General features: G+C 44.3%; 2 protein-coding genes across 2 annotated transcripts in view; both read right to left on the bottom strand.

Annotated features, from left to right (window-relative positions):
• Positions 1-2,066, bottom strand: part of IL27RA (interleukin 27 receptor subunit alpha) — a 40,711-nt gene extending 38,645 nt beyond the window's left edge. The window contains exon 1 of the mRNA XM_077261828.1: positions 1,788-2,066. The gene's annotated coding sequence lies outside the window, so the exon portion shown is untranslated. The remainder of the gene's footprint in view (positions 1-1,787) is intronic.
• Positions 2,067-4,039: 1,973 nt separating this feature from the next.
• RLN3 (relaxin 3) lies at positions 4,040-12,797 on the bottom strand. The gene is made up of 4 exons (XM_077262601.1): positions 12,654-12,797; positions 12,046-12,261; positions 10,852-11,194; positions 4,040-4,542 (listed from the first exon to the last, which is right to left on the bottom strand). The coding sequence occupies exons 1-4, from the start codon at positions 12,795-12,797 to the stop codon at positions 4,262-4,264; spliced, it is 984 nt and encodes a 327-aa protein (XP_077118716.1). The 3' UTR covers positions 4,040-4,261.
• Between the last annotated feature and the right edge of the window lie 4,619 nt (positions 12,798-17,416).

Raw genomic sequence — 17,416 nt, 5'->3', positions numbered from 1 at the left:
ACTCCATATATCCTCCCTATATCTCCTCCTATTACTCCATATATCCTCCTATATCTCCTCCTATTACTCCATATATCCTCCTATATCTCCTCCTATTACTCCATATATCCTCCTATATCTCTCCTATTACTCCATATATCCCCTATATCTCCTCCTATTACTCCATATATCCTCCTATATCTCCTCCTATTACTCCATATATCCTCCTATATCTCCTCCTATTACTCCATATATCCTCCTATATCCCTCCTATTACTCCATATATCCCCTATATCTCCTCCTATTACTCCATATATCCTCCTATATCTCCTCCTATTACTCCATATATCCCCCTATATCTCCTCCTATTACTCCATATATCCTCCTATATCTCCTCCTATTACTCCATATATCCTCCCTATATCTCCTCCTATTACTCCATATATCCCTCCTATATCTCCTCCTATTACTCCATATATCCTCCTATACTCCTCCTATTACTCCATATATCCTCCTATATCTCCTCCTATTACTCCATATATCCTCCCTATATCTCCCCCTATTACTCCATATATCCTCCTATATCTCCTCCTATTACTCCATATATCCCCCTATATCTCCTCCTATTACTCCATATATCCTCCTATATCTCCTCCTATTACTCCATATATCCCCCTATATCTCCTCCTATTCTCCATATATCCTCCCTATATCTCCTCCTATTACTCCATATATCCTCCTATATCTCCTATTACCCATATATCCTCCCTATATCTCCTCCTATTATCCCATATATCCTCCTATATCTCTCCTATTACTCCATATATCCTCCTATATCTCCTCCTATTACTCTATATATCCCCTTATATCTCCCCCTATTACTCCATATATCCCCCTATATCTCCTCCTATTACTCCATATATCCTCCTATATCTCCTTCTATTACTCCATATATCCTCCCTATATCTCCTCCTATTACTCCATATATCCTCCCTATATCTCCCCCTATTACCCCATATATCCCCCTATATCTCCTCCTATTACTCCATATATCCCCCTATATCTCCTCCTATTACCCCATATATCCCCCTATATCTCCTCCTATTACTCCATATATCCTCCTATATCTTCTCCTATTACCCCATATATCCTCCCTATATCTCCTCCTATTACTCCATATATCCCCCTATATCTCCTCCTATTACTCCATATATCCTCCCTATATCTCCTCCTATTACCCCATATATCCTCCATATATCCCCTCCTATTACTCCATATATCCCCCTATATCTCCTCCTATTACTCCATATATCCCCCTATATCTCCTCCTATTACCCCATATATCCCCCTATATCTCCCCCTATTACTCCATATATCCTCCTATATCTCCTCCTATTACTCCATATATCCTCCTATATCTCCTCCTATTACCCCATATATCCTCCCTATATCCCCTCCTATTACTCCATATATCCCCTATATCTCCTCCTATTACTCCATATATCCCCCCTATATCTCCTCCTATTACCCCATATATCCCCCTATATCTCCCCCTATTACTCCATATATCCTCCCTATATATCCTCCTATTACTCCATATATCCTCCTATATCTCCTCCTATTACTCCATATATCCTCCCTATATCTCCTCCTATTACCCCATATATCCTCCCTATATCTCCCCCTATTACTCCATATATCCTCCTATATCTCCCCCTATTACTCCATATATCCTCCTATATCTCCCCCTATTACTCCATATATCCTCCCTATATCTCCCCCATTACTCCCCTGTTTTCTCCACGTACCTGTAGTAGGGGACAGTATTGCACATCTTCCTCCTTGCAGTACTAGGTTTACAGACTCTTTCCTCTTGTCTTGTTTTTCGCTTCCTCTTTCCTTTTCCTTCCTCACAGTGGGCCTGTGGTCAGTGTGTATGAGGTTCCCATAAGACCACTGACCCTCTTGTTGTCCCCTCAGGTCAGCGCCTCTGTGACGGGGGACCTTTGTTATGTCTCGTCTTTCTCAGCCTCTGCATGTTAATATTCGCGACACCCACATGTGGGGCTGCACCCTACTGACTTCCTGCAGCTGTATGATAACGCCACATATCATTATTAAGGTAACCGTCTACTTAACCCTTTCCTGCCATCTGTAGCCGTCACCCTGTCATTGCCATGCTGGCTGTTTCCCACGTTTTATGATGCTTGTGGTCTGTTACTTGTTACTTCCAGCCCCCTAAGGTGGCCATACACTTCGGATAGCTGTCAGTGGTGGGCTTAGGCTACGTTCACATTTGCGGTCAGCGCCGCAGCGTCGGGCGCCGCAGCGGCGCCGCATGCGTCATGCGCCCCTATACTTAACATGGGGGCGCATGGACATGCGTTGTGCTGCGTTTTGCGCCGCATGGCCGCAAGCGTTGGACGCAAGAAACGCTTCAAGTTGCATTTTTTTTGCGTCCAACTTGCGGGCAAAAACGACGCATGCGGCGCAAAACGCAGCGTTTTAGCGTGCGTTTTGCCGCGGTTTTGTTTGCGTTGTGCGCTGCGGCGCCGACGCTGCGGCGCACAACGCAAATGTGAACGTAGCCTTAGTTGATTTTCTTTCCTTCACCCCCTTCCTTACATATATGCACCCTTGACTCCGGCCGGACATTTCTTCTGGACGCTTGTCACCTATACAAACAATACCTAAAGTATTACATCTATAGGGCCATATTAATAATGGCAGATACTCAATGGCGTAAAATGAAGCTTATGCGCCCCAATCCAAAAGCGCCAACGAGGCCCCCATTTATTGCACCTTTAATACTATTGGTCTTTTCATAGGCTTATAGGAACTTTTCGGGCCCCTTAGGCTCCAGGGCCCAGGAGCGACTGCAACCCCTGCATGTATTGTAGTTACGCCTCTGCGGAGACTCTTCAGAAACTCCGACCTTGTGGCACTACTCTAGGAGCCACAAATAGGAGAGGTGGTTGCTTGTGTGCGTGGCCCTTACCACTATGGGAGGTATACCATAGGCAGGGAGACCATGGGATCAGTCGAACGTCTGATGTGTATGGCGGCTTCAGGAGAGGATTGGACATGTTAAATTCAATTTCTGGAGTGTTTGGCAGCAGGTTATCCCCTCACCCGATTTAATAAAACACTTTTAAGTGTGGAGAATATGATGTCGGGGGAGATTGCTGTTTGCTACACGCTATCGAAGGTGTCCACCATTTCTTCTCAGCTTGATTTTTAGCCTGAAAGTACTGATCAGGGAACGTATTCGGATAAGGTGTTACCTGAGCATGCTCGGGTGCTGAGTCTCTTCGGCGCGCTCGAATAATATGTTAGAGTCCCCGCGGCTGCACGTCTGTTAAGCAACCCCTGCAAGTCCTCAGAGGTGGAAAACCACCTCTCAACAGGTCCCACCAGCAGCAAATAGAGTAGGTAGGGGGTTAAAATTACTTCTCTTTATTAGGATACCTAAAATGAAGGCTTGTTTCCGGAGACTCGCTGTTCATGCAATTGTGTAATAGTTATGGGAACAAATGATGTTGCTGAGAGAGTCATTACCAGAAACCACGGCTCAGGAATCAGAAGGAAAGCGGCGAAGAGACATAACAGGAATAGGAGTCATCGCGTTCAGCTCTGCTGTGTGGAGTCCAACATGCAGCAACTCCTATCTCAGCTTCCTAGAAAGCCTTGTTACTGGGGTTATATGTGGTCACCACCACCGAATTTATGACATTTAGCTGTGGGGAACACCCTATTAGGTCCCTCAAATAGTAATAATAGACTCTGCCCATGGCCACTGCTCAGTGTATGATGATAGCCTCTCATCATGTAAAGTCCCAGGACAAAGCTTGTCTTTCAAAAATTCGGGCTGGTGGTGAGGTATGGCAGCACTACCAACCTTGTTGGGTTTGGCGAGGTGGGACCGGTGTGGTAATATGGGCTACCAGCAGTGTGTACAGTTTTCTGGATGGGGGTGAGTGGTCAATACCAGTAAGGTTGATCAACAGCTGTGCAAAAAAAAGTTCCCCAAGACATAAGTTATTTGATTTAGACAGTCGGACACTTCTGAATTTTTATTTCTATGGTAAAATAGACCCTAGGTTTTCACAGCGCCATATGTAGTGGGATAATGTACAAATAAATAGCACACCAGACAGTATTTGACACATATGTGATTGGTCACAGCCCACTGGGGGCTCAGAACAGTACATTGATCATACGCTCTTGTTATCTTCCCTCCCTGATCTGGGGATGTCTCCAGGAGAGGGGACAATGTTCAATCTTAGCATAGTGAGCTAATCTGACTTTTACTACATCCCCATTTGCAGCATGTATTGGACAAACCCAGTGCGGCTTCCCTTCCTCTCCTTTCCACCGCCCGTACTGGGTCCTCTGGTACTCCATGCCTGCTCCCTGTGGGATCTCTCCAGGTTTGAGGGGATCCATAGTCCAAGATATCACCATTGTGGGGTCGTAGGTTGGAAGCCCACTCGCTAAATACTTCTTCTTCATCAGAATTGATATCTGTGGGTCCTAAGTTCCCAAAAAGATCTGCGAGGTCACCTGAAAAACCCAAATATTCTGTTAGCTTACAAGCACACAAGGCATGCAACGTCAGTGTGAAAGATGACGTCCAACCTAAAATCGATCTACAATCAAAGCTATGCAGATCTAGTTCATGTGGTTTCCTGTGGGTACCATCACTAACTCCCCAACACCAAAAACAAGAACAGGGTCTGTGGTGGTGAATCATCTTGTCTTGGTCTCCCAACCTTTTCTTCCGGGGAAGGAAAAAATTGTCTAATGACTCTCAAATATCACATTGATTCTAGTGTCCTGTGGGCCAGTCTATGTCTGAATGTGTGGGCAATTATACTTTTGGTTCCTTATTTAATCCAGCCTTGGCCAGTACCATAAAGTACCCAGACAAATGTTCATCTCCTAGGCTTACCAAGTGTGTTCTAGCAACACAGGAACCAGGTAAAGCTGTAAAATATCCAAATCAGTAAAAAAATATATCTTTGTACCATGTTAGCCAGTAGAGCGAGCAGGATGGTTCATAGCCCTAGATGATGGAAGAGTTGTCCCACTGTCCTGAGACAGTACCAATGGCTCAATAACAATGCCTTATAATGCTACAAGTCATCAGCACCTGGGTTCCCACATCTTTTGACGGTGATGCAGCAATTAATTATCCTGAGGGTCTTGGAAACATCCTCAGGAACCATAGTTCGAAAAAGTTTAGTTGACCTACGGTAGTAATTTCCTACTTCAAAAATCTCTGGAAGGCTGAAATAATCAGGTCTAGAATGAGCCAAAGCTAGCGAGACTGGGAGAAGCAATGTGTGCCGATTATTGGAGCTCGTCATGATGACCCCATGATGACCATAAAGGAAACAATCAACTGTCAAATACAAGCAAAAGTAGAAAGTACAATCCAGAAGGAAGATTTGGCTGCTTCTGCTGATCACCAGAGATGGAGAAGCTGTCAGATATACTTGATGAGTCCATAACTGTGTGGCTCCTTATTTATTTGCTTACATAGCACCATTGATTACCAACCTGATTAACAGACGTCATCATCATCATCGCTGTCCCCATTGGGGCTCATAATTTACATTCCCTATCAGTATGTCTTTGGAATGTGGGAGGAAACTGGAGAACCAGGAGGAAACCCATGCAAACACCGGAGACCATACAAACTCCTTGCAGATGTTGTCCTTGGTGGGATTTGAACCCGGGACCCCGATGCTATAAGGCAACCATTGAGCCATTTAGTGGCTCATAAAATCTGCCGCTTTCAATTTTTCCTCTGGGATCTGATTCATGGCCTGACCATCATTTTTTCTGTTCCTTGATACTAATTGCTAACCTCTAATCGCCTCCTTTTTACTTTTGGTGGTTTCCTCTTCACTTAATTTTATCAGGCATCGCACGTATTCCTCAGTTTATCTCTTCCCCATAAAACATATTATACAAAAGTGTGACTTATGCATAGGGAGCAAAAAAAACACGTGAAGAAGAAAAACGTCAGGACTTTTTCCACCTTTACTGTCCCTCATATTCTGTACAAATCTAAACTGAAATCATTTTCAGGGGGAAAATAAAAATAACAAAACTAAAACAATGTGGTTACATAAGTGTGAGCACCCTGTTATTATTGGCTAATTCTGAACACCACAACATCCCCAATCACATTTACCCTCATGTTACACAGTAATCAGTGGTCGGCCGCCATTATTTACAGGGATTCTGATTAGCCTCGTGTAAAGTTTCGCTGTTCTAGGAAGATTTTCCTGACATTTTCTTAGTTGCATTTTATAACAACAGCTGACAACACAGCAAAGGGACCTCATAGGTGAAAGTTATCAGTCAGGAGAAGGGTAGAAAAAATTCCAAGACATTATACAATGGAGCACTGTGAAGAAGACGTCATCAAGAAGTGGCTTAATCCCTTCAGGACCTTGGGATTTTCCATTTTTCCGTGTTCGTTTTTCGCGCCCCTCCTTCCCAGAGCCATAACTTTTTTATTTTTCCGTCAATTTGGCCATGTGAGGGCTTATTTTTTGCGGGACGAGTTGTACTTTTGAACTAAATCATTGGTTTTACCATGTCGTGTACTAGAAAACGGGAAAAAAATTCCAAGTGCGCTGAAATTGCAAAAAAAGTGCAGTCCCACACTTGTTTTTTGTTTGTCTTTTTTGCTAGGTTCACTAAATGCTAAAACTGACCTACCATTATGATTCTCCAGATCAGTACGAGTTCATAGACACCTAACATGACTAGGTTATTTTTTTATCTAAGTGGTGAAAAAAAATTCCAAACTTTGCTTAAAAAAAAAAATAAAATAAAAATTGCGCCATTTTCCAATACCCGTAGCGTCTCCATTTTTCATGATCTGGGGTCGGTTGAGGGCTTATTTTTTGCTTGCCGAGCTGGCATTTTTAATGATTTCAATTCGGTGCAGATACGTTCTTTTGATCGCCCGTTATTGCATTTTAATGCAATGTCGCGACGACCAAAAAACGTAATTCTGGCATTTTGAATTTTTTTCTCGTTACGCCGTTTAGCGATCAGGTTAATGCTTTTTTTTAATTGATAGATCGGGCGATTCTGAACGCGGCGATACCAAATATGTGTAGGTTTGATTATTTTTTTATTGATTTATTTTGAATGGGGCGAAAGGGGGGTGATTTAAACTTTTATTTATTTTTTTCATTTTTTTCACATTTTTTTTAAACTTTTTTTTTACTTTTGCCATGTTTCAATAGCCTCCATGGGAGGCTAGAAGAAGGCACAACACGATCGCCTCTGCTACATAGCAGCGATCTGATGTTTGCTGCTATGTAGCAGAAATGCAGGTGTGATGTGAGCGCCAACCACAGGGTGGCGCTCACAGCTGCCGGGGATCAGTAACCATAGAGGTCTCAAGGACCTCTATGGTTACTATTCTGAAGCATCGCCGACCTCCGATCATGTGACGGGGGTCGGCGATGCGCTAATTTCCGGCCGCCCGGCCGGAAGCGCCGGTTAAATGCCGCTGTCTGCGTTTGACAGCGGCATTTAACTAGTTAATAGCGGCGGGTGAATCGCGAATTTCACCCGCCGCTATTGCGGGCACATGTCAGCTGTTCAAAACAGCTGACATGTCCCGGCTTTGATGTGGGCTCATCGCGGATTCCTGCATCAAAGCAGGGGATCTTACCTCGGACGTACTATCCCGTCTGAGGTCAGAAAGGTGTTAAATTTGTCGCAAAAGCGGCACTACCTAAAAATGGACGTCTCTCAGAAATTGATGAAAAGAAGAAAACGGTTCCCAGAGGCTGCCAATAGGCTAACAGCAATATTAAAGATGCTGCAGGAATTTCTGGAAAGTACTGATTGTGAACTGCACATGATAACAATCTCCCGTATTCAACATATATCTGGACTGTGGGGGAGGATGGCAATTCAGAAGCCTTTTATTAAAAAGTAAAAAACATCCAAGCCTGGCTATGTTTTGCCAAAATCTACATCAAATCGGCCAAAAGTATGTGGGGAAATGTGTTATGATCTTATGAGAACAAGGTTCAACTTTTTTGGCCATTTGTAAAGCTGACACTGCGCATCACCAGAAGATCACCATCCCTACAGTGAGGCATGGTGGGGGCAGTGATGTGCTTTTCGACCCCTGGAACTGAGGACTTAGTCAAGGTGGAGGAAATTATTAACAGTTCCAAATATCAGTCAATTTTGCAACAAACCCTTCAGGCCTCTGCTAAAAGGCTGAAACTGAAGCTGAATTTCACCTTTCAACCCAACAAAGACCCTAAGCGACCTCAACAAAATGATGGCTTCACCAGAAGATCATAGTTTTGGAATGGCCCGGCCAGAGCCCAGACATGAATACCATTGCAATCTGTGGGTGATCAGAAGAGGGCACTGTACACAGGACATGCTCAGTCTGACATATGGAGCTACTGCAAGGAGGAGCGGGCAAAGATCGCCAATTCTAGATGTGCCACGATGATAGACCCCGACCCAAAAAAGACTAAATGATGTAATAAATTTAAAGGGGACTTCAACATAGTATTAGTGTAAGGGTGTGTAGGTTTATGCAACCACATTATTAGTTATTTATTTTTATTTTCCATACAAAAATATTTCAGTTTGTTTTTCAGTGGGTTTGTATAGATTATGGGCGACAATAAAAGTGGAAAAAGTGACACCCGGAGCAGTAGGTCCCTTTCCCTTAGTTTCTTTGCTGCTCATATACACTACATTACTTAGCGTGGATGTCAATGAGACCATGAGAAAGCTCCTACAGGGTAAACCATGATGGGAGCGACCATCTTTTGCATTGGATCGGTTAGTGAAATAAGGTATATCCACAAAAATGTCATGTTTAATAATAATAAGTGAATTGTCATGTTAGCTACTTTTGTGGTTTGAGCTCAGAGGTGACAACAGAGCGGCCGACAGATGGTTTTTACCCACAGAAAAACCAAAGAACTCGATGTTCTGCTGAGACGTCACATAGTAGAACACACAATGTAACACAGAAAAATAAAAAGTAAATAATGAGCCTCTAAAGACAAAGACAACTCCATCGCAATGTGAAGTCATGGTGGATAGTCAACTGTGGCCCCCTACATGATATCTATATGTCCCAATGGGGGCAACGTAGCCCCACGAGGCTTGTTGTTTTGTGGGATGACTTCCACTTCCAATATACATCCCAACTGTCCCCGTTATTTGGGCAAATGTGAAGGTGTAAATGGTGAAGACTGGAGGCTTCTCTGCAGAAGAGCAACGGTCAATCACAACCCTCCAAAAATAGCTTACCCGATCATGCCCAGAACATACAAGCTGTATAGAATTTCTGTCCCGCTTTTTGTGCCACCAGGGTTTGTTTGTTTTTTTTCGTGGTGGGGTCTGGCTAATAAATGTGGACCCAACTACATCATGGCCCAATGGATAATTTTGTGGTTGTTTTCCTTTCAGATGCAGAGAACTGAAGAACTATTGATCAAAGCTAAGCGGCGAAGAGAAGTGATCCCCTATCCATAGAATTGGTGACACCTTACAGATTGGTGAAGGTTCTCCAAATGGCAGAACAAGACACTTTTATCCCTTAGAATGGAACGGAACTGCTCATGCCGACCATTGCTTCATTCATTATCCATGGCGGCTTTTTCCGTCATCCCCATGGAGAATACATGGAGCGGCGGTGGAGTATGTGCTCTACTGTTCCATTCTAACGGAGATAAAAGTGCTCTGTTCTGCCGATCGGTGCGGAATTCAATGGTCAGACCCTCACCGATCTGTTATCACCTATCATAACTTTGTGTCATTGGACAACCCCTTTAAGGCAGACATATAATTGTTAGATTCCAACCTAAATGCTGTCTGTACTGAGGCAGAAGCCTAATTTGGGTAATATTGTCCTGTAAATTTATTCCCATTTGGAGGTCAAAAAATATAACAAATAACTATGATGAATTCCAGGCAGTTTGTAGTTAGTCGGGTTAATCATAAACCTAAAAAGTACCTGGCACCTCTCCTTACATGTCAGGATTAGCAAATATACATTTCCCATGAAATATTTTTTTTTCCTTACAACTGTGTGTTGTATCACCCCCACTATTCCAATGAAAAAGTAATTACATAAAAAAAAGTTAAAAAAAATTCTCAATTTTTTTCTCGCCATTTCACCCAACTTGGATTTTTTCCCCCCAGAACATTAAATAATGATAAAATGTAAGAAAAAGAAAAAGAAATAAGCTCTCATATGGCTATGTTGTTGGCATAAAAAAAAGTTATGGCTTCTGGAAGAAGGGGACAAAAAAAAAGGAAATTGACCCCATCAGTAAGGGTTAAGGAGCACCTCACTCAGTCATAAAGAAGAATTGAGACCTTGAATAACCTGTAGGAAAAAGTTACCTGATCATACAAGATAAATTGTACGCCATTAGCTTGGAGATTTCCATACAGAAAACCAACGGAGCACAGCTCCCCTGACTGGCAGTAATTGGGGGTCCGGGGAAGGTCTACGTGATGCCATTTCAGAAAAACACTGCATTCATACAGATGTTGTCCCAAGTAGGACTTGAACCCAAGACGCCATTGCTGTAAGGTAACGGTGCCAACCAGTTAGCCATAGTGATACCCATTGTGTAATATTACCGAGCCATTATCTAGGGACAAGCTGCAGCTAAGCTGGTGTATCTAAGCAGATCCTGTGCTAAGCTGGTGTATCTAAGCAGATCCTGTGCTAAGCTGGTGTATCTAAGCAGATCCAGTGCTAAGCTGGAATTACTTAATGTCTTATGTGAATGACTGTCGTCTCTGAAATCCGCACTGTATATATTTATAAAGATGTATTTTACCCACCTGTTTGCATGGCATCATTTCGTCTCCACCGGGACCCTCCACATGTAAAGATGACCGCCCGTATGAATTCTCGTCCGCATAGCTTCACCCCAATTGTTGGCCCTCTCACACTGCTGCGGGCGCTGCCGTGCAGGGTCAACAACCACAGAAGTGTCAAGAGAGCTGGCGCCAGTCGCTGCCGCATTATGCTGGACGGTCCCTGGACGGCAGCAACAGGAATGAGAACATCTTCAGGACTGCTGGTCACCCTCTTATAAGGAGGCGGCGAGGTCCTGAGGAAGAGATAAGCACCTTCGTTCTGCGACCCCCTCCCGGACCTGCTCTGAACGGAGAGATAACCTTTCTAAAGCATAATCAACCTGGAATTATTCAGAGCTCGCCAGTAGCAGAAAATCATTAATTTACTACTTTACAAGTCTGCCGGACACCATTGCACACTGTGCACCGAAGATTACAAATATTCTCTCTAGTGATGTCACTTATTGATCCCCAATGAATGACATCATACGGGCCTACTGGCAAATCTACCCTGCTGCATCTAGTCTGTCTGCTCTGAGAAAACCAAGCTGGAGTGCAAGACATTTTGGGCATAACATGGACAACACTTGTCAAAAGTCCTTCCATCTCTCCTACCCAATAGATGAGGTGGATCCTCCAAGCCCAAGGTTCAGGTGACCACACATGCATGAGTGCAACAGATGGGTGAGGCACGCATTACCCAGATAACAGGAAGCCGCAGGTAGACAGGTAACAGAGGTACTGCAAGCCTCAGGCTTAAAAGTAGCTACAGTACGGGAAGCTACAGGCAGACAGGTAACTGAGGTACTGGATGCCGCAGGCTGAAAAGTAGATAAAGTATGGGAAGCCGCAGGCAGACAGGTAACTGAGGTACTGGAAGCCACAGGCTGACACATTGCTGAGGAACTGGAAGATGGAAGCTGACAGGTAGCTGAGGTACAAGAAGACGCAGGCTGACAGGTAGCTCAGGTACTTGAAGCCAGAGACAGGTAGCTGCACTGACAGGTAGCTAAAGTACTGGAAGCTGCAGGGAGACAGATGAGGTGCTGGAAGTTGCAAGTAGACAGGTAACTGTGCACAGACAAAGTAAAATTCTTAAACCAAGACACAGGGTGCCAGTTTGTTTTTTTTTACAAAGAGTCTTCAATCAGATGGTTTTTTTTGTAGAAAGCATACCTTATCTCTGGTGGCAATGATGGGAACAGGTCGTTGGTGTTTGTCAGCACTCTTCCTAGCTTTTGCTGCAGCTAAATTAGCTTGTACCTCAGTCCAGATATTATAGATGTACTGATAGACATTGTTCATAGCAGAAAGTAGACTTTTAGCTGGAATAAGCAGAGGGAGACGAGGTTCTTTGCCAACCACCATAACAGCTGGAGATCTCCCAGTAGACTATGAAACAGAATAGTTACGGACAAATTCAGCCCAAGGAAGCAGGTCTGACCACTTATTTTGGTGTGAGTTGGAGAATATTCGTAACTATTGTTCCATGAACTGATTAATTATTTCAGTCTACCCATTACTTTGGGGTTAATAGCCTGATGAGAAATCCAGAGAAAGTTTTAAGTTCTTGCAGAGCTCTCTCCAGAACCTGGAAACAAATTGCACACCATGGTCAGAGATGATACAAGCTGAAAGACCATGGAACCAGAAAATGTATTTTAAAAAAAACAAAAAAAAAAACACTTCAACTGTGGAGCAGATTGAAGACCTGGTAAGGGCACAAAATGAGACATTTTGGAGAAATGGTCCACCATGACCCAGATAGTAGTGAACCTCTGTACCTCAGGAAGATCGGTGACAAAGTCCATAGAGATCTCAGACGAAGACTCTTGTGGAATTGGAAGAGGCCGAAGAGGACTGAGATGTTCTTGAAGTGCGCATACTGAGGGCAGGGTGACACAAACGCCTTGACATTTTGTCTCCATTTTGGCCAGAAAAAGGAGCAGGAGAGAAGTTCAATGGTACGTTTAACTCCTGGATGACCAGAGAGAAGGGATGAATGAGCCCTGGATAAGACCTTCCAGAAGCGTGCTTTTAAAGCCATAGAAAGTCAATTAGGTGGTGAACTGGAGGAAGAAGAGATGGCAGCAACAATACGTTCAGGTTCAATTACATGTGAACATGTGAAAGCAGATAATCATCAGAAGCATTAGATGAATTAAAGGACCTGGATAGAGCATCAGCCCTTCAGTTTTTATCAGCTGGACGATGGGTGAGAATGAAATCAAATCATGGAGAAAAAGAGCGACCATCGAGCTTGAAGTTGGTTCAGCCTATGAGCAGACTGAAGATGCTCCAGGTTTTTGTGGACCGTATAGATAGTCACTTGGAACTTAGCTCATTCAAGAAGATGTCACCATTCCTCAAGGCCTTTTTTTGGCTAAGAGTTCACGGTCACCAATGGATTAATTCCACTCTGCTGTAGAACATTTGCTGGAGAAAAATCCACAGGGATGATTTCTTGCTCTAGAAGAATTTTACAAGAGAATGGTCTGTTCATGTCAGGATGGTGCAGGACTAGAGTAGCAGAAACACAAGACTTGAGTTCTTGAAAGGCTCGAATGGCAGATTCTGTCCAGTTTCTGGCATTAGAGCCCTTCCGACTTAGGACAGTCAAAAGGGGCAACGACTTAAGAATAGTTTTTAATAAACTGGTGGTACTAATTAGCAAAAACAAAGAATCTTTGGAGAGCCAGCTTTTGGAGAGCCAACTGGCTGTGGCCAATCCAGAAAGGCAGAAACTTTCTCTGGGTCCATACGAAGACCACGAGCAGAGATAATGTAGCTGAGGAATGGCAATTGTTGTCACTCAGACAGCCACTTTTCCAACTTGGCATAGAGGTGATTTTGTCGCAGATTCATTAAAGCGGAGCAGACATGAAGGCGATGAGAGTCCAAATTTCTGGAGAAGATTAAGGTGTCGTTCAGATAGACTAAGGGTATGTGCACACGTAGAATGGTCTACTGTGGATTTTTCCGCAGAGGATTCGATAAATCCGCGGGGCAAAAACACCGCGTTTTTCCTGCGGATTTATAGCGGATTTACCGCGTTTTTGTGCGGATTCCACTGCGGTTTTCTATTATGGAGCAGCTGTAAAACCGCTGCGGATTCAGCACAAAGAATTGACATGCTGCGGAATGTAAACCGTGGCGTTTCTGCGCGTTTTTCTCCGCAGCATGGGCACAGCGTTTTCGGTTTCCCATAGGTTTACATTGTACTGTAAACTCATGGGAAACTGCTGCGGACCCGCAGCAAAATCCGCATCGTGTGCACAGAGCCTAAGACATATTGATAGAGGAAATATCAAAACATTTTGTTCACAAAGTGCTGGAACACAGCTGGTGCACCCCAGAATCCGAAAAGCATCACTAGATACACAGTTGAAACCAGATGTTTCCATACACTATATATAGGAAAGATATACAGTACAGACCAAAAGTTTGGACACACCTTCTTATTTAAAGATTTGTCTGTATTTTCATTACTATGAAAATTGTACATTCACACTGAAGGCATCAAAACTCTGAATTAACACATGTGGAATTATATACTTAACAAAAAAGTGTGAAACAACTGAAATTATGTCTTATATTCTAGGTTCTTCAAAGTAGCCACCTTTTGCTTTGATGACTGCTTTGCAGACTCTTGGCATTCTCTTGATGAGCTTCAAGAGGTAGTCACCGGGGATGGTTTTCACTTCACAGGTGTGCCCTGTCAGGTTTAATAAGTGGGATTTCTTGCCTTATAAATGGTGTTGGGACCATCAGTTGTGTTGTGAGAAGTCTGGTGGATACACAGCTGATAGTCCTACGGAATAGACTGTTAGAATTTGAATTTTGGCAAGAAAAAAGCAGCTAAGTAAAGAAAAACGAGTGGCCATCATTACTTTAAGAAATGAAGGTCAGTCAGTCCGAAAAATTGGGAAAACTTTGAAAGTGTTCCCAAGTGTAGCGACAAAAACCATCAAGCGCTACAAAGAAACTGGCTCACATGAGGACCGCCCCAGGAAAGGAAGACCAAGAGTCACCTCTGCTTCTGAGGATAAGTTTATCCGAGTCACCAGACTCAGAAATCGCAGGTTAACAGCAGCTCAGATTAGAGACCAGGTCAATGCCACACAGAGTTCTAGCAGCAGACACATCTCTACAACAACTGTTAACAGGAGACTTTGTGCAGCAGGCCTTCATGGTAAAATAGCTGCTAGGAAACCACTGTTAAGGACAGGCAACAAGCAGAAGAGACTTGTGTGAAGAAACCAGATTGTATCTTAATTTCCCAGACAACCATGTTTTTGCAAAACCAAAAGAACTGGATTTTTATCTGTATATTGGCTTGTGAATTTAAGTGTTTATGTCTGGTGGGTCAAGAAGACAGACTTGCCCACTGATATACTATCTAACATACTGTGTAAAGGTACCGTTACACTAAACGATTTACCAACGATCACGACCAGCGATACGACCTGGCCGTGATCGTTGGTAAGTCGTTGTGTGGTCGCTGGAGAGCTGTCACACAGACAGCTCTCCAGCGACCAACGATGCCGAAGTCCCCAGGTAACCAGGGTAAACATCGGGTTACTAAGCGCATGGCCGCACTTAGTAACCCGATGTTTACCCTGGTTACCATTGTAAATGTAAAAAAAAAAACACTACATACTTACATTCCGGTGTCTGTCACATCCCTCGCCGTCAGCTTCCCGCACTAACTGTCTCAGTGCCGGCCGTAAAGCACAGCACAGCGGTGACGTCACCGCTGTGCTCTGCTTTTACTTTACGGACGGCGCTCACAGTCAGTGCGGGAAGCTGACAGCGAGGGACGTGACAGACATCAGAATGTAAGTATGTAGTGTTTTTTTTTTTACATTTACAATGGTAACCAGGGTAAACATCGGGTTACTAAGCGCGGCCCTGCGCTTAGTAACCCGATGTATACCCTGGTTACAAGCGAACACATCGCTGGATCGGTGTCACACACACCGATCCAGCGATGACAGCGGGTGATCCAGCGACGAAATAAAGTTCTGGACTTCTAGCTCCGACCAACGATATCACAGCGGGATCCTGATCGCTGCTGCGTGTCAAACACAACAAGATCGCTATCCAGGACGCTGCAACGTCACGGATCACTGTCATTCTCGTTGGAAAGTTGCTCAGTGTGACGGTACCTTAAAGGCCCCGTCTCACATAGTGAGATCGCTAGCGAGATCGCTGCTGAGTCACAAGTTTTGTGACGCAACAGCGACCTCAGTAGCGATCTCGCTATGTTTGACACGTACCAGCGACCCGGCCCCTGCTGTGAGATCGCTGGTCGTGTCGGAATGGCCTGGACCTTTTTTTGGTCGTTGAAGTCCCGCTGACATCGCTGAATCGGTGTGTGTGACACGGATTCAGCGATGTCTTCACTGGTAACCAGGGTAAACATCGGGTTACTAAGCGCAGGGCCGCGCTTAGTAACCCGATGTTTACCGTGGTTACCAGCGTAAAAGTAAAAAAAAATAAACCGTACATACTCACATTCCGGTGTCCGTCAGGTCCCTTGCCGTCTGCTTCCCGCTCTGACTGACTGCCGGACGGAAAGTAAGAGCAGATCACAGCGGTGACGTCACCGCTGTGATCTGCTTTCACTTTACGGCGGCACTCAGTCAGAGCGGGAAGCAGACGGCAAGGGACCTGACGGACACCGGAATGTGAGTATGTATGGTTTTTTTTTTTTTACTTTTACGCTGGTAACCAGGGTAAACATCGGGTTACTAAGCGCGGCCCTGCGCTTAGTAACCCTATGTTTACCCTGGTTACCCGGGGACCTCGGCATCGTTGGTCGCTGGAGAGCGGTCTGTGTGACAGCTCCCCAGCGACCACACAGCGACAAAACAGCGACGCTGCAGCGATCAGCATCGTTGTCTGTATCGCTGCAGCGTCGCTGTGTGTGACGGGGCCTTAAGTCTGTAATAGTGACTGTACATTGAGTGTGTTAAGCTTTGTTTATTGATGTGTGCGTATATGCTAATAGTGCTACTTAATCCCATCACCATTGTTTACCTTATCTTGATGTTGGACTGAAAGACCCTGGGTAATTCTAAAAATAGCTTACATGCCTTGGGTATAAAAAGACTCACAGATCACATCCTGGGACACGGAAGTAACACAGAGCTACCAGCCAGACATTCTGCAAACCACCCAACAGACAAGAGAAAGGACTGCAGCCAATTCATCATGGCACCATCACGAGGGACACTGATCTATGATTCTATAAAAAACAACTTAGGGGGTTTCGGCTCCAGTTGGAAGGACACAGATCTGATCCAGTGACCATCTCTGAACCATGGATATGTTTGGAGAAAGCCAAGTTTGGAACCCGCAGGTCGCCTGGTTCCATGGAGATGGTCAGATAAGCCAGGTGGTGGCTCTCGTGTCAACTGGCTTTGGACCTTGTATGGACTCTATGGACAGTTCTTGGTCATCTCCCTATGCTTGTCATTACCTCTTCTCTGTGTGTGCATCCACAGATGGAGTAGCGACCCTGGAAGCTCTGACATCATGTCAT

This window comes from Ranitomeya variabilis, chromosome 5, assembly GCF_051348905.1.
Source record: "Ranitomeya variabilis isolate aRanVar5 chromosome 5, aRanVar5.hap1, whole genome shotgun sequence".
NCBI classification, from domain to species: Eukaryota; Metazoa; Chordata; class Amphibia; order Anura; family Dendrobatidae; genus Ranitomeya; species Ranitomeya variabilis.
Note: the sequence above shows the minus strand (reverse complement) of the source record. Positions and strands in the feature narration are given on the sequence as shown.